Source organism: Mastigoproctus giganteus, chromosome 9 (assembly GCF_048544385.1).
Source record: "Mastigoproctus giganteus isolate SK-2022 chromosome 9, ASM4854438v1, whole genome shotgun sequence".
NCBI classification, from domain to species: Eukaryota; Metazoa; Arthropoda; class Arachnida; order Uropygi; family Thelyphonidae; genus Mastigoproctus; species Mastigoproctus giganteus.
In genome coordinates this window covers 96,787,625-96,806,147 of record NC_143583.1, presented here as the reverse complement: position 1 = coordinate 96,806,147, position 18,523 = coordinate 96,787,625, and the positions used below count along the sequence as shown (strand labels likewise).

Genomic DNA, 18,523 nt, shown 5'->3' with positions numbered 1-18,523 from the left:
AGGTCTTCTAACAATACAAGTGGAATAACTCTTCATCAACATTGGCTAATAAAAATTTAAGGTCGATTTATACAGTGAGTATAAGATCCTAAACTTAAATTAAAAGCATAAATTAATATGCTTATAATTTTATTACATAAATAATACAAATATATATACACTATTGCTTATTTCAACCCATAATTTTTTTCTTTATTGGTCAAAAATAGTTATTGACTTCACGTGGGAATAACTGTTTTCAGGTTTGGTTTTTAAGTTCTGGAAAGTAGAATGACAATCTCTTAGAGTAAATTCATTTCCATATTGATGCATGCATCCTTTACAAATAAACTAGTTTGCAATATAGCATAAATACTGTATTGCAATACTGACAGTCAAGGAATGGTTTGTTAGTTAAATAATAAAAGCCTCTGATTCATTTTTACAAATAGCATCAATGTGACAATGTGAATCGCTCTAATAGATGCAATTGTCACCTACACCTATAAGATCTAGTTTCGTGATCTTCTACATAAGGGACAGAGACATAGCTACCACTGTGCAAGTATTAGCAAAGCAAAAGGGCACAATTGTCTGTTCCAATAAATTTTTTTTAAAAATACAGAAAAAAACTATATAATTATAATAGTAGAGAACTACATACATTATTTCTTTAATTTCATGCAATTAGTTAATGTTGAAAGGTCATTTAGTAAATTAAATATAATAGACAACAAAAATTCTCTAGGGTAAACCAGAGTAAATAATTTTACTAAACACAAAAAAAAGGTCCAAAATTGTCCTTAAAGAACTAATTAATGATTTTGCAAATTTTGATGTACTAACTTTGATGTACAAATTTTTATTTTGATATATTAACTTTTTTATTGTTTAGATTTGTTGAATATTAGTTAAAATGTACAGGGTGGGACAGAGAAATGAGTGATTTTAAAAACCTGTTTTCTGGGTACCCGGTGTGGTAGGGAGGATTGTATCATCTGACTTACTCGTGTCCACATGCCATTAGTAACCATTGAATAGTGTATTGTGCATGATGTGCTTTCACCATCAAAGCATTTTACAAGAACAATAATAGTCATGAGTCTGCTCAACATGATCCTATACTGTCTATTCATGCCATTAAAACATGGGTACATAATTTTGACGAAACTGGTTCTGCTCTCAAAAAGATGGTGGAATAAGAAGTGCCTGTATAGCAGAAAAAATTGCGGCTGTCAGGAGTGCTCTCATATGGAGTCTAAAGCATTCTGCATGTTGATGTGAACTGTCTTTGAACTTATCCAAATCAGAATGAAGAAATATTGCACCAGGACTTAAATTTCCATCTTTACAAGGTACAGGTACTGCAATTTATATCAAATCTATTTTATTATTGGTTTACACTGATTTATTTATCTTTTGAGCAATACTGTAACTCATAAATTGACCTGTAACTGATGTAAACCCCACTAGCACCTTTGCTATTCAGGGGAAAGACTATTGATTAAATAAACATAAGAATTAAAACCTCATGATCACTTTGCCCATAAAACTTTTTGTCAAGAAATGGTAACTAAAATGGATCATGATGAAGACTTATTTTCCTGTCATTTCATGTCCAATGAATTATCAACACTAAGTACCAGACAGTATTTTTTTAAATGGACTCCAACAGGCTTTCAGGTTCAGAAAATATTGTAGCCTGTGAAGTTGCCTTTAAATGCTGCTATTGAGAGCAAGCTGCTTTTGATTTTATAATTTATTTTTATTTTATTTTATTTTTTTATTAGGAAAGGTCGCCACAATGGGATATAATAGCTTGGAATTGCTTTATTACTGCTATCTGTAGTAGTCAAAAGTGAAACATTTTTCAGCACTGTCACTACCTCTTCTTCCCCCCCATCTTTGTGCAATTTCACTAATAATGCTTTCTGTTTTTGCTATTTCACTATTGCAAAACATTTCTGAATGAGAAAAATTCAGAGGAAGAGTATGTTCTTTGATAAGCAATGCAAATAAATATTCAGTACATATAACTGTATATTGTGAAATGCTGCACCATTTTTGTATTTCTATGTGGTACATATTGTTGATGTGCTTATTTGTTTGCCGATGTTATCACATTTCCTGCCACTTGAAATTGAAAAATCACATCTACATACAGTACGCAAAGCAATCAGGTTATCTTTTCCAGATTTTACAATATACAGAAAACCTTGCTTGTATGTCTTTTGAAATTTTACATTGTATTTCTTTGGTATGGCACTGATATGATGAAATGCCGTAGTCATACCTAACAGAATAATGCTGTTTCTTGTAGGTCAACTTCCACATATTTTATGCAATGCTCGCCATTGCACCCGAGAGCCAATATGTTGATGAAAATAAGCAGAAATTTTCTATTACTTCATTGATATCTTAAATGTGGCACCTCTGGTTGTCACAGCAAAGGTATGATTTTAACTATGTAAGGTCCTGTTTAGTGCATTTGTTTCAGTAAAGCTTAATAGTGATAAAGATTCATTTCATTACACAATTAACAAGAGTTTTTTTTTTTTTTACAGCTAGAAATACCAAAAGTATAAATGATAAATATTAAATTGTTAGTGACAATTAAAGTTTTCTACCATACATTAAATAACATCACTGTAATAAAGTTTGTTTTTGCAGTATGAAAACATTGTTCAGTTTTGTAAACTGCTTAAATGTTCATTTAATGTTGTTTTTACAGAGGATTTGTGATATGAATCAAAGTTCTACACCAGTACAGAATAAACTTTATTTACCCTTCCTTTATCATCTGCTATAACACACTGCACCTGCTTAAAATGTAGCAAAACTTCAACTGTAGGTTGAACTAGAGGACTAGTCTTACTAGAGGGCAACTTCCATTCTGATAATAAACATTATGTAGTGCAAATTGGATCACAAGGCAAATCAAGTTATCTATTTTCAATTATCTTATCAAATTATTTTAAACTAATTTTGTTTCATAATCTTTTACTACTAAAAAATATAAAAGTTAGAAACTCCACATTTCTGGTAACTTTTTATTAAACTATCTGACAGTGATAACAAAATTATAACAGATGTTCATGTAACAGACTTGCACAAAATAATGTAACAATGACTTAACTGATGAAATACTCTGTTCATTTTGAAATGATTATGAACTGTATTTTCTTAGCTAAGCCAAATCATTTGATATATAGCCACATACTAGTATAAATCCAAATATATTCATATCAGACTGCAATAATAGTATCTTTAAAGCAAAGCAGCTGCAATCGAAACTGGTTACGAAACTTGTTCAAAAGTCCTTCAACTAACCTGGAAAAAAAAAAGCTGCATTTAATGTAAGTTTTATATCATCTAAATATCCGATTACAAATTACTATAAGTACTAAATAAAAAAAAAGAGTCAGAAGATATTAAATAAATCTCTAATATACGCACTTAATCACTTTATCATGAATGTCTACCAGTTAGCACTGGGCTGTTTTTTTTGCAAGAAACACTCATCTGAACATGAGAGCACAGAGTTTAAATCACCAGCAGTGGGCATTAGCAAGGGCACATGATGCAAGAAAGCAAGCTTATACAGCATCAGCCAAAAAAAAAAAAAAACCCTTCTCATTTCACTCATCCACCCACTCCAAATGTTTGTCTACTTCTGCCTTGAATTTGTTTAAGCTATACACTTCTACAACGACAGATGGAAGTTTGTTCTAGCAATCAACCACCCACTGGCTAAAGGCAAACTTCCACACATCTATCTATCCGACAACTGTCTTTCCTCAATTTGAATTTATGCTCTCTCAGGTGATTATTCTGAGCAAGAGGAAGAATCCCATCAGCAATGAGCATGCTCAAACCATTCAAGGCTTTATACACCTCAATCAGATCACCTCTCAGGTGCCTCTGCCTACAGGGTGAGCCTTCTCTCACCCTGTAGAATGCCCTTCAATTTTCTATCACTTTGTGATTGCTACATATTTTTCTGCTATTTTGCTGGTTCATGTAGACATCTGTAACAGCTGTGTAGGAACAGTTTTATTTATTTATTTATTAAACTTGGCAGTCCCAGCCAGCTTTCCTGGCAACCCCACCACCTATATAAAATACCACACAAATAATTTATGTAATTATATAAGGCATAATTCCATTAGTTGGTTAAAATCCCCAGCACATTGAGCCAAACCAGGGATCTCCCATATTACCAGGGATCCCTGGTAATACCCAAAAACAAATAGAGAAGGTGTTTACGTTCTCTATTAGATTTTGATTTAAACTATATTTTGAACAGGCTAAGAGTAGAAAACTTGCTTCTTGCCCTGATGGTAGCCGAGCATTCTGGTCCCTTGCCAAAGCTACTGGCCGCAACTTTTGCCCATCTCTGTCAAAACTAGATGGTTCTGTTGTCACTTCAGCCAAGGATAAAGCCGAACTACTAGGTTCCCATTTCTCTTCCAATTCATGTATTAATGATCTTGGTAAAACACTTCCCACCATTCCCAACATGCTCCATTCAATGCCTCCTGTAGTCTTCCGTCAAAAGGATGTCAGAACGATTTTGACGAATCCAGATGGTAAGAAAGCTCTAGGTCCTGATGGTATTTCTCCACTTGTTCTCAAAACCTGTGCTCCTGAACTTACTCCTATTCTTTGCCGCCTGTTTTCACTTTCATATTCCAAAGGTGTTTTTCCTTCTGCTTGGAAATTTGCCCATATCCAGCCAGTTCCTAAAGAGGGTGACAAGTCCCTCCCATCCAATTATTGTCCCATTGCAATTACTTCTACTCTTTCTAAAGTAATGGAGAAATCAATTAACTGCCAACTCTTAAACTACCTAGAAACCTTCCATCTGATCAATGATCGCCAGTATGGATTCTGTCAGTGTCCATCCACTGGTAATATTCTGGCTTATGTTACCCATTTATGGACAAATTCAATGGAAAAGTTTGGTGAAACACAAGCAGTTGCTCTTGACATCTCAAAGGCTTTCGATCGTGTTTGGCATAAAGGTCTTCTAAACAAGCTTCCATCTTATGGTTTGCCAACTGTTTTTTGTAATTGATTATCCAGTTTTCTCTGATTGCTCACTGAGGGTGATGGTAGATGGCTCTCTGTCTTCTAACTTCTCCACTAATGCTGGTGTCCCCCAAGGTTCAGTTCTTTCCCCCACTCTTTTCCTCTTGTATATTAATGACCTTCTTCCATTGACTGGAAATCCTATCCATAGTTTTGCTGATGAGAGCACATTGCATTCCACTTACCATTTTGAAAAACCTTGCCCTGCTCAATCAGCTTCAACTTCTCGAATATCCGCTACCAATTCCTTAAATGCTGATCTCCAGGTAATTCTCCAGTGGGGCAAAGACAACTTAGTTGATTTAAATCCTTCTAAAACTCAGTCTTGTCTTATATCTCGCAAAAAGGATTCTTCTCCTCCTATGCTTATCATTGGTGACACTCCGATTTCTAGCCAAAATGATATCTCTTTTGGGGATTACCCTGACTTCTAATCTCTCTCTCTTGGCACAAGCATATTACAATGAAAACCAAGTTTTTAGATGTGCCAACTCACATCTAAAAAACTTGGTTTTCTCTTTTGCTCTTGGCGTTACTTTTCTTCCAAACAGCTGTTCACTCTGTACAAATTGCAAATCCACCATACCATAGAATATTGTTCCCACATCTGGGGCAGTGCTCCCAAAACCTCTCTCAGATTCCATTCAGAAGAGGGCGGTTAGGTTAATTAATGACTCCGCTCTAACACAGTCTCTCCACTCACTGTCTCATAGACGTACTCTTTCTGCTGCATGCCTTTTCTACAGATACTTCCATGGGCACTGTTCTTCTGAATTGGCTTCTATAATTCCCGCTCTCTCTTTCAAAACAGTCGGAACACGTGCTGCCACCAGCTGACATCCATTTACTGTCCAACTTCAAACTCACAGAACCAACTTTTCTTCTTCCTCATTTATTAATTCAACTGCCATTTTCTGGAACAACCTTCCTTGATACTTATTTCCTGAAAATTACAGTCTACAGAAGTTCAAGTCTAATGTCAACAAATATCTTCTTTCGTCTTCTCAACCTCCAACCCAAGCACGGTACTAAGATCTCTCGTGTTTGGGGTTTTCATAAAAAAAAAAAAAAAAAAAACTACTACTTGCTATGGGCCCAGCACTTTCTGTTGCTGGGATTGTTGTTATGCACAAGTGTAAGCTCTAGCATTGTGATGAAAACATGACAGCTTGATGGGTTCTTCCATTTTAATTCCTTTGAGTGAATCTTGTTCTTCAAGTTCTCCTAAACCTCCATCAGAACACTGAGTTCACAGTTATCATATTTGATGGAATATAAGATTCATGGGCATATAGGATGAACTCCCATTTTAGAAAGGAAAATTAAGGAAAAAAAAGTTTGTGTATTTAGACATTTAATATTTATTCTAATGTGTATAGTAGAAAACAGCTAATTCTAAACATATGATCAGAACAGCAAGAAATATACTAATACTGTATAATAATACATTATTCAAGTATTATTATTAATTTACCAATACATCAATTTAAAAGAGAAATAAAAGAATCTTAGCTACATTAGAAAATATTTTATATGAAGCAAACTACCACTATAATTGAAAATGTACAAAAAGACAGTGAGGGAATGGTAAAAAACATTGTGTTCAGCAAAGGGAAAGTTCAGTCATTTTGAAAACAAAAAAAAAAAAAAAAACCTTGTTTTCTATATTTATCAATAATATTGGTGAAGGAATATCAGGCTTAACGTCCAAGTTGGCAGGGTGGTTAATGACAGTATGCTACTGCAACAGGACTTAGAAAAGTTAGGCAGATGAAGTTTATCATTGATAAATGCAAAGTATTGCACATGGGTAACAGTAACTCCCAGAGTAACTTAGCAATTGTGTGGTACTATACTCAGGTTAGTGGAAAATTAAAAAGACCCTTTAATTGTGCAGTGAGATATCAAGTTCTCTGAGCAATGCAGACAGACGGCCACGACAGCTGTTGTTGTTGTTTGGTTTTTAGGAGCATTAGCAACTAAGGCCATATTGCTCCAGGATATGCGGTGGTCATTCCTTAACCTTTCCGCATCCTCCGTATTTGGTGGTGACGGGCTCGTACCCCGGTCTAATCAAGAAGTGTGTGCTACGCACTGCTGCTCCTTCCCACCTGGCTACGGAGGCGCCGCCACGACAGCTCATGCAGTTTGTCACTGATATATACTATTGCAATATTAGCAGTCGTAGTGGCATATGATTCAAGAAAGCAAGATTGTCACATCACTTCAAATAATGTCTAGTTCTTCCTTGAATTTATTCAAATTACCAACGTCCACAACAACACATGGCACTTTGTTCCAACAGTCAACCCCTGAAGGCAAACCTCTGCACATCTATCCTGCAACCATTCTTCCTTAATTTGAATTTATGTCCCCTATTGGGTTTAGTCTGAGCAAGAGAAAGAATGCCATCAGACCTCAGCTTGCTCAATACATTCAACGTCTTAAGAAGGCTCCAGAACTGAAGCCTTTCTTGGTAACATCACCCTTTTGTACCCTTCACCCATCTCATTGCCCTTCTCTGCACTCGTTAGAGCAATCTACATCCTTTGTAAAATCAGGCCTCCAAACCTGTCTGCAGTACAGTCAGTCCTTGTATAACACGTGTTTACACTACACGAATTCGATCATACACAATTTATAAATAGGGGAAAGATATTGTATATAACACAAACCGAATTTGCTTATGCACGATTCGCCTTTGTGTTGTCAAGAAATGGGAGTCGAATGCGGAATCACCCCAACTGAACGCAACACGATAGGAATGAAGAGAAGATTCTGAAAATGTATTTATGTTTTTTATATCAGTGAAGGGGAAACACATTTCACCATAATAAAGTAAAAACCCACACAATTCCAGCTATCGGTATTATCGCAAATCCATTAGATAGAGTTTACTACCAGTTTATAACAGATTCCACTAGCAGGAACGTAACTGGAAATTGTTTTTGTTTTATGGTAGTAACCCCCAGAAATGTGCTTTAGTAAAATGTGAAGTGTTAATAGTGTATCTCTGCCTTTACAGTGTTGTTTATTCAGTTGCTACACGCATGCAGCTTTGTTTATGTGTATCAAGCATGCCTCCTCATTTTGTAATTGTGCTTTATTCCCTAAAAATGAGTAAAATACTTAAAAGGTGTGAAAAGGAAGCGTCCTGGTGAAGACACTACAGATTCATAGAGAAAAAGAAAAGCAATATCGATAAACAGAGGCGGACTGGGTCAAAAATTCTTACCCGGGAAAATTTGTAGTGGCCTCACACTAGCGTTTATGGCCAAAATCACACCGGCCTCCGGCCCACCGGGGTTTCCCCAGTAAGGTTTATGGCCAGTCCGCCTCTGTGATAGAGAAAAAATGTGAAATTGTGAAACGCTTTGAGCAAAATGAAAGACCATGTGATACTGCACGTGCTACAGCCCTAAATGAGGCAATGCTGAGAATTACAAAGAATGCAGAGAAAATAAAAACAACTTTCACAGCAGGAACAACTCAAAGTGTAATTAAAATCCATTAGATTAAGACACAAAGAATTGGAAGAGATGGAACGGCTGTCATCTGTTTGGATAGAAAATCAAACAAAAAACAAGTTTGCTTACGATAGAAGCAAAAGCATTAGCAATATTTTATTACGTAATAAAATATGCAAGTATTTTATTACCCAAAATACGTAAGTATTTTATTACGGTAATTTATTGTGTTTGGTAATGTTTTAGTTACAAATGTGTGTGTTCAATCTTGGGTGGTCGGCACCTAGCCCTATTTTTCCCATAGGGCCTGTTGTTTATATTGCACGAGGGTTTCTAGGAACACAACTTTCGTGCTATACGAGGACTGACTGTACTCAAAATGTGGCCTAAACCATTGCCTTGTATAATGGGATAATCACTTTGTTATCCATGCAAGCAAAGTTTCTATATATCATTGACAAAACCCCATGAGCTATCCTGGTAGCCTGTCTGCATTGCTCAGAGAACTTGATATCTGACTGCACAATTAACCGCAGGTCTTTTTCATTTTCCACTACCTATATGCAGTACTTTGCATTTGTCAATGTTGAACTTCAACTGCCTAATTTTATTAGATCTTGTTGCAGTAGCTTACCCTGATTACTGTCATTAAATCAATTGGCAAACCTTTTTATCATCTGTAAACTTAGATACAGAAAATAAATACAGAAAAGAACAATGGGCCCAGAAGTGAACTGTAGGGGAACTGACTAATAACATTAGTCCACGAAGAGCAGCGTTCATTAATAACCACTCTCTGTCTTCTTTTGCCTCAACCATCCCTTTATCCAGAGCAGTAACTTGCCCTTAATGCCACACTGCTTCATTTGTACAGCAGTATTATTTTTTGAAGAATTCGAATTATTTAGAATTAGAATTAGGTATCAGAATAATTTTTTGCATCCAATTCCTTTGTTACTGCATCATAGTATTCAATCATATTGGTCAGCAAGATTGTCCCTTAACAAACCCATGCTGTGCCTGCAGGATAATTGCATTCTTCTCTAGATGGTCCTGCATTACTTCTTTAACCAGAGATTCCATTATTAATATTATAACTGTTAACTGTTAAACAGTAAAGAAGTCTTTACTGCTTTTCTTTGCCAGATACTTATAATCTGCCTCAGCTGGCCTAACACCTTTTGTGATTTGATTATAGACTAGTTTATATATACCATAGGCTTCTATATCATCTGATAATTTATATGCATCCTATGCATTTTTATTCTCTGCCATTTTCTGCCACGTCTCATCAGTTCCTCTGTCATCTACAAGGGGTGATCATTTAATTTGCAAGATTTGTTTACCGCATGAACTTTTCATAACTGCGCTAGAGGCATTCTCCCTGATTGCTATTGAGCAGACTATGTGTGTGCATGCCAGTACTTGTTGAGCTAGTGAAGAGAGTTTTTTTCAGCTGTGTCACTATCGTTTTGAAGCAAGTATAATGTCGGACATACAGATTTAACAGCGATACACCACACACGAAGGAGTCTGTTGGCATGTTGCACCAGGTATTTGGACTCATCTGACCAGCACACTCATTCCCAGTTCTCCAGTGTCTAACTAGTGTGTTGTTGACACCGCAGCATTCATCATTGATGATAATCAGCAGTGAGGAGAGGGTGTCTTTTGGATTGTCTGCTGTGGAACCCCACATATCTCAGTGTACAGCACATCATTATTTGGGATATTGTACTTGCATATATCCCCATATCATACTGCGATGTCAAATGTCTTCCCCCATATCATACTGCAATGTCAACTGTTGCACAGAGACCTGCCATTTGGCCCATACAACATGCTGCACCTTTTGCTCACTGCAAATGTCCACCATGTGTAATCATTTACTGTTCTATCAGTAGGAGGTGGTTTGACCATTCGACACCATTCTTTGCAGACTTTAACCACAGCAGGCCATGAGCAACTGACAAGATCTGCCACTTCCAATATGAATGCATGAGCTCCCATAATTATGCCCTTTTGAAACTCTGTGATATCTTTACTACATCCCATAAATGCTACTTAATCACTTTGACTTGCACAACCAGATGCAAATTACCACTGCTCTAGCATACAAAGCTGTTTGGCTTTTTATACTGTGAGCTATGCAGTATAGCTCACAGTATAAAAAAAGTATTCAGTGATCACTGAATGTATATACAGATTATGTGAAAAGTTTCAGCCAAATTACTACTGAATATTGTGATATATTATTTTAATATTACAAATATTAAATGAATATATGATTAAAAAATATATACTTACTCCTGATGTTTTGGATTACTAAATGGTTCTAAACGACTGCGACAAGCAAACAGTGATTTACTATAAGAAATAAGTAAATATATAAATGCATAAGAAAATATTTTGTGCACCCTTTACCATAATAAAATAGAACCTCATAAATCTTCTAACACTGGGACTTAGCCCTTGCCAGATTTGGTGGTAACAAAGTGTGTAGATGCCAAATGATTTATGCAATGTTCTAAAAGAGCAATGAAGCATTTACCACTACAACAATTATAAAGTTCCCCAAGCAATGAATCAAAATATCGAAAATTAAACAAATAAAGAACTCTAATTCAGAATGGCAGTCTGAGAAGTCCAGACCCTAATGGTTACTACAAAATGCCCTGCTAGTTCACCAATAGCAGCTGTTAAAGCTTCAGTGCATATTTACTATGTATATCCCCCATAAGGGTGTGGAATACTAGGAATTTGGGTAAAAACACTCTGTAGTGGAAAATTAAATTATATTTCAATTACAGGAAACTTTGTTGTGGCTTCCTGAATAAGTAGGTACCCTGATATCAATAAACTTGCACTATATGGTTGAGTGGGTTGTTGATAATCAAGTTTTGTTATGTATATATGTCTCATTAGTTATTTCCAATCATGTTGGAAAGACAGCTTAATTCAGGCTCATCATCATTAGCCATTTTCAATCCACTGCAGGATGCAGGCCTCTCCAACAATTTTCCAGTTCCTTCTGTTTTGTGCAATGGCCATCCATTTACTACCCACAAACTCATGAATTTCATCTGTCCATCTTCGTTGTTGTCTTCCAGATTTTCTTCTAGCTCCTCTTGGGTACCATTCTGTTATTTTCTTAGTCCATCTGTCATCATGTCTTCGAGCTATGTATCCTACCCAAGACCATTTTAGTTCTTTAGTTTTGATAAGAATGTCCTTTACTTGAGTTTGCTGCCTAATCCACGTGTTTCTCTTCATATCTAATAGCCTGATTCCCAATATAATTCGTTCCATTCTTTGCTGTGTAGTTCTCAGCTTCTCTTCCATTCTTTTGGTGAGTGACCAAGTTTCAATTCCATAAGTCATGGTAGGGAGTATACGTTGGTTCATTATTTTATGTTTCAGACAAATTGGGATATTGCTCCTCAGTATGTCATTATATTACCTGAATGCTATCCACCCAAAATTTATTCTGCTCTTGACTTCCAGCCATTTACCATTCTTACAGCTAATGACTTGTCCCAGATAAGCATATGACTCCACCTTTTCAATACTGCTCCTTCAATCATTATATCCCTTTCTATGACACTTGTTCATCATTACTTTTGTTTTAGCCATATTCATCTTTAGTCCAAAATCCTTACTAACTCTGCATAACTGATTAAGGTTTTCCTCTAATTTTTTGGGATCGTGGATTATGACCACAATGTCATCTGTAAATGGTTTAAGTACTCTCCATTCACATCGACTCCTTTCTGCAACCAGTCTAATCTTCTGAAAACTTCCTCAAGGGCAGCAGTAAACAACTTTGGAGATATTGTGTCTCCCTGTCGAACTCCTTTCTCAGTTTTAAATTTGCTACTGTCTTTGTCTAGTCTAATAAAGGAGGTAGCATTCTCGTATATTTTCTTCAAAATCATAATATATGGGGTATCTATGCCTTCGAACTCCTTTCTCAGTTTTAAATTTGCTACTGTCTTTGTCTAGTCTAATAAAGGAGGTAGCATTCTCGTATATTTTCTTCAAAATCATAATATATGGGGTATCTATGCCTTGTCTTTCCAGTGCCCGAAACATTGCCTTATGCTGTATGGAGTCAAATGCCTTTTCACAGTCCACAAATGCCAGGCATAATGGTGTTTTATATTCATTTGCTTTCTCCATTAGCTGTGACATTACGTGAAGGTGATCCACAGTTGAGAATCCTGTCCTAAAGCCAGCTTACTCTTTCGGTTGATTCTCATCAAGTATTCTTTCTAATCTGTTAGTAATGACCCTAGTGAACAACTTGTAGATGTGGGATAACAAGCTAACAGGTCTGTAATTTCCAATTTCTGATTTATCTCCTTTCTTATGCAGCAAAACTATGATTGCATTATTCCACTCTTTAGGTGTCACACCTTTTCTAATGCATTTTGTGAAGGGTCTTGCCAGTTTTGTGTCATGTCTCTTCCTCCCAATTTTAAAAACTCTACAGTAACTTCATCTTCACCTGGGGCTTTCTGATTCTTCATTTTCTTCAATGCATGTTCTACCTCATCAGGAAGGATATAAGGTACGTCATATGTGTTACTAATTTGTGATCCATCTTCCCCATTGCTGGGATCATTCCCTCACTTCTTGTATAATTCTCTATAGTAGTCTTCTGCTATTTGACTTATGCCTTCTCTACTATTTATAAGTACACCATCACTATTCTTCAGTTTCAGTATCATTTGTCTTTCTGTATGGCTGCTGATTTAAGTCCTTTGTTTTCCCTTAATGCTTGTTCTACTTTTCTTGTGTTAAATTTTTTATGTCCTTTCTGAGTCTCTTTCTAATGGCTTTGCATAACTCAGTATACTCAATCCTTGTCAGTGTTTATCTTGCTCTTCATTTTTTGTCTTTGGTTCATCATGATAAGTGTTTCTTGACTAATTTTTTCTTCTTTGGATTTCTTTTTACCAATAGGTTTCTTGGGCTTTATCACTTTCAGAAAGTTGTAATATTCCTCATTGATATCTTGGTCCTGAGCAGTCTGCAGAAGCTCAAACTTTTTCTTAAGTTCCAGTACATACTGCTTTTTCTCCTCTTCTGTTGTCTCAAAGACCTTTGTATTATTTACTGAAGTCAGTTTTTTCCTTTCTTTTCTTACATCTATATCAAGTGTGCATCTTGCCATTCTGTGATCACTTCCAACATTTACCTTGTTCAGGACGGTAACATTGTTCACGATATATCTTCTGTTAGTAAGGATGAAGTCGATTTCATTAGTTGTTAATCCATTTGGCCTCTTCCATGTCCACTTTCTGTTCACCCTTTTCTTGAAAAAAGTGTTCATTACTGACATTCCTCGAGATTCTGCAAATTCCACAAGCTCACCTCTTTCACCAATTCCAAAATTTCCCATAGTTCCCTTTTCTGTGCTGTTCTGTCTTTTTCCAACCTTAGCATTGAAGTCTCCCATAATGATAGTATATTGAGTTTTCTGTTTATCTAGAAGACTCTCAGTTTCAGTGTACATTTCTTCAACCTCTTCATCATCATGGCTCGATGTTGGTGCATAAATCATTATAACCTTTATCTTATACCTTTTAGAAATCCTGAGTAGTAGTCTTGACACCCTTGGTGATGTACTTTTGAATTCCAAAATATTGTTTTTTATATCTTTATGGACCAGAAAGCCAACTCCACCTTCACTCCTTTCACTGTTTCCATGGTGTACAGCAGATTTCTACTTTATAAACTTATAAGTGATTCATTTCTTCTTCTTATTTCAGCCAAACCGATGATATTCCAATTCACATTTTCTAATTCCTTTTCCAAACTTGTTCTTAAGTTCTAATATCCTGTCTTCACCGATGAGTGATCTTACGTTGTAACAGGCCAAGTTCAGTTTCCGTGCATGGCAGCCTGGTCATACCCAAAGATTCTTAGCACTCTCTGCTTCCACTCTGATCCTCTCGCTGCCATAAGAGGGGGAGTGAAAGCCGCTGGGGACTGAGGGCCATTTGTTTCGTCTTACTGTCCTGTGCTGGAGGGTTTGGTCTTTTCCTCTTCACGCTGACCAGTCTTCTTGAAGAGAACCACTCTACACGTTCGTTGCCACCTAAGTGACGTAACATGGCTTACCATCGAGGTGTGCATGAGTGGATTTTAGAGAGGCAGGCCAACCGGACTTCTCCTAAATCTTCTGAAATAGAAAGATATTGTATCCATCAGTGTTTCAGACTGAGTGTCTGATAACACACAGAATGCCTGTTTCCCTCTAAGCCCCTTCAAGTTATACATATATAAATAGACTATAAATTATTTAAGGGCAAAGGCCACATGCTACGAGGTAGATTGACTAACATGTAGGTTAGTGCAAAAGCATCCTTTTAACATAGCCATCTACCAAAGTAGTTAAATTAATTAATTAAATTGACATCGTTTTGGTTATATCTCATATTGTGAATGCCTTCACAATGAGTTGCCATGGTATTGTATGTACTACCTTGAATAAATAACACTTCACCAGTAGAGAAGACTACTGTTATTTATTCTCAGCGGATACCACCACCCAGACAGCACCGTTTCAAAGCCTGTTGGCTTCTCTTCGGTGGGTGGGCAGGTACCCTAGTGTTGCAATAGTGATAACCCAGTTATGAAGTATAACTTCACAATATGAGAGATGCCTGATGGTGTGCAGTGATATAGACTATAAAATATTTAAGGGCAAAGGCCCCATGCTACGAGGTAGATTGACTAACATGTAGGTTAGTGCAAAAGCATCATTTTAACGTAGCCACCTACCAAAGTAGTTAAATTAATTGGCATCATTTTGGTCATATCTCATATCGTGAATGCCTTCACAACGAGTTGCCATGGTATTGTTCTACTTTGAATAAATAACACTTCACCAGTGGAGAAGACTACTGTTATTTATTCTCAGCGGATACCACCACTCAGACGGCACCGTTTCAAAGCTTGTTGGCTTCTCTTCGGTGGGTAGGCAGATACCCTGGTGTTACAATAGTGACTACCCAGTTATGAAGTATAACTTCACAATATGAGAGAGGCCTGTGGTGTGCAGTGATATAGACTATAAAATATTTAAGGGCAAAGGCCTCATGGCAACTCGTTGTGAAGGCATTCATAATATGAGATATGACCAAAACGATGCCAATTTAATTAATTAATTTAACTACTTTTGTAGGTAGCTATGTTAAAATGATGCTTTTGCACTAACCTACATGTTAAACATCTATAAATAATAAAGCAGGCAAGATAACACTTAGAATGTGATGTTTGGGAAACTTTCCCCGGCTGCTTCTTTGGCAGGAACAGCAAGTTTTCCCCAGATGAATAATATGGTTTAACTGTAAAGCCTGCAATTAAAAATCATATACACAATGAAGTTGGAAGAGCAGTTTATGACATCACATTCTATTCACAGTTTGAATGGCACTGAGAAACACATTGCTTTAGAAAGCTGTGGCAATGTTCCTATATTGTACACAATTTACAATATCTGAAGTAACAACACTCAATGGAGAATTTTTTTTAAAGTGCAAGATTTTTGAATGACAGATTTACAACATTTAAAACACATGGAATGTAAAAAGTATCAGTAAACATTTTTATTATTTTTTTTTTCACAAAAATATGATACCTCAGTACTCCACTACATGTTGGATTAAAATGACAGCGATGTCATTATTAAATAAAAAATAAAAATTGTATTTCATGGCTTGTTGAAGGAGGGATGCTATGTGGCTATTCATTAAGAACAAATACTATACTGCCTCATTAGTATTAGCAGTGGCAAAATAATGCAAGGAAGAAGCTTTAACAGCATCAACAAACACCATTTGTCCATACTTTCTATCAGTTACTTTCTCGCTGAAAGTAAATTTCTGCACATCTAACCATCCTTTCCAATTTAATTTAATCACAACCCTCTTTCAAAGCCAGTGATATCTACTCTTGAAGCCCACCTTGCATTGCAATTCATTTACATTTTTGTTTCACCTAGACGTGATTTTAGCACATTCTATCAATGTGTAGATTCTGATAAAATGTGTATACATTCAATGCCTCCTGTGGTCTTCCGTAAAAAGGATGTCAGAAGGATTTTGACGAATCTTGATGCTAAGAAAGCTCCAGGTCCCGATGGTATTTCTCCACTTGTTCTAAAAACCTGTGCTCCTGAACTTACTCCTATTCTTTGCCGCCTTTTTTCACTTTCTTATTCCAAAGGTGTTTTTCCTTCTGCTTGGAAATTTGCTCATCTCCAGCCAGTTCCTAAAAAGGGTGACAAATCTCTCCCAACCAATTATCGTCCCATTGCAATTACTTCTACTCTTTCTAAAGTAATGGAGAAATCAATTAACCGCCAACTCTTAAACTACCTAGAAACCTTCCGTCTGTTCAGTGATTGCCAGTATGGATTCCGTCAGTGTTGATCCACTGGTGATATTCTGGCTTATGTTACCCATTTATGGACTTATTCAATGGAAAGGTTCGGTGAAACACAAGTAGTTGCTCTTGACATCTCTAAGGCTTTCGATTGTGTTTGGCATAAAGGTCTTCTAAATAAGCTTCCATCTTTTGGTTTGCCAACTGTTTTTAGTAATTGGTTATCCAGTTTTCTCTCTGATCGCTCACTGAGGGTGATGGTAGATGGCTCTCTGTCTTCTAACTTCTCCACTAATGCCAGTGTCCCCCAAGGTTCAGTTTTCCCTCACTCTTTTCCTCTTGTATATTAACGACCTTCTTCCATTGACTGGAAATCCTATCTATAGTTTTGCTGATGATAGCACATTGCATTTCACTTTCCATTTTGAGAAACCTTGTCCTGCTCAATCAGCTTCAACTTTTCGAAAATCTGCTACCAATTCCTTAAATGCCGATCTTCAGGTAATTTTCCAGTGGGGCAAAGACAACTAGTTGATTTCAACCCTTCTAAAACTCAGTTTTGTCTTATATCTCTTTTTTTTTTTAATGTAAACCCCAAACACTTATATCTCGTGTTTGGGGTTTACATAAAAAAAAAAAAAAAAAAAAACGTTCTGAACAAAATTAAAACACGTTGACATACCACAAGAATCAGCTGTGACATTACAAGATTCAATGGATGACTAGAACATGGAATATACATATTTGTAGAACTTTCATTTTTTTTGGTCTTTCCTGCAAGCCTCGGTATTAGCAAGATATATTGGGGGCATTGTCAAAACTCTGAGATGTCAGATATCTCAAATGTCTGTACTTTGTAACTATCTAATCCCAGCACTTAATTTCTAAAAAAATTTCCATTAGATGTTCAGATGTGCAAGATTTAGGAAGCAAAAAAAAATATTTCTCTCTGCTTTTATGTGCTGTAAAACAGCTAAACTGATCAATGAGCCTTACACCTGGAGTTGAACCTACAATTATAGGAAATTACTTAGAATGTTTCATTTCATCAGCAAAAAAAGCCTTTTTGGGATGATAATGAGAAATTCATTGTAAATTTAATAATATAAAAATATCACTTTTACCAGAGCCATAGCTCTGATAAGTTAGGTGCTCACATCTGGTGAGTATGGGCTCGGCACACCCAGGGTCCTGAGTTGGATATCATCATTCTTCTCTTTCTTGGTGATTCCCTTCTACTTCTCTCTCTCTCTCTCAGGGTAATTCATTCAGATTTTTTTTTTTTTTTTTTTTTGGTTGGTGCAACATAAGCCTCAGACTTCCTTGCACCATATGGCTAATAATAATAATAATAAAGTTTTCAGCTGCAGTTGAGAAAATTACCAAGTTCTGGCAAGTATTCCAAACAGGTTAACATATTGCTTTAAAAATTCAAAGACTTAAATTCATCTTAACTTACAGAGGCAAGTTTTGCAAGTGGCATCACAGCTGCAAATATGCTGTTGTTTTTTGTTTAGGGATTTATTAGCCGTATCGGCAACTATGGCCATAGTGTGCCAAGTAAATATGCATTTCAATACTTGTTGCCAATA

General features: G+C 36.2%; 1 protein-coding gene across 1 annotated transcript in view; it reads right to left on the bottom strand.

Moving 5' to 3' along the window:
- Positions 1–3,187: 3,187 nt before the first annotated feature.
- The window catches only part of Sec5 (exocyst complex component secretory 5), a 444,876-nt gene continuing 429,540 nt past the window's right edge, over positions 3,188–18,523 (bottom strand). Inside the window, exons 26-27 of the mRNA XM_090380740.1 lie at positions 10,845–10,904; positions 3,188–3,309 (exon numbers count right to left, since the gene is read on the bottom strand). Coding sequence (XP_090236866.1) covers positions 3,225–3,309; positions 10,845–10,904 — 145 coding nt within the window. The 3' untranslated portion in view covers positions 3,188–3,224. The remainder of the gene's footprint in view (positions 3,310–10,844; positions 10,905–18,523) is intronic.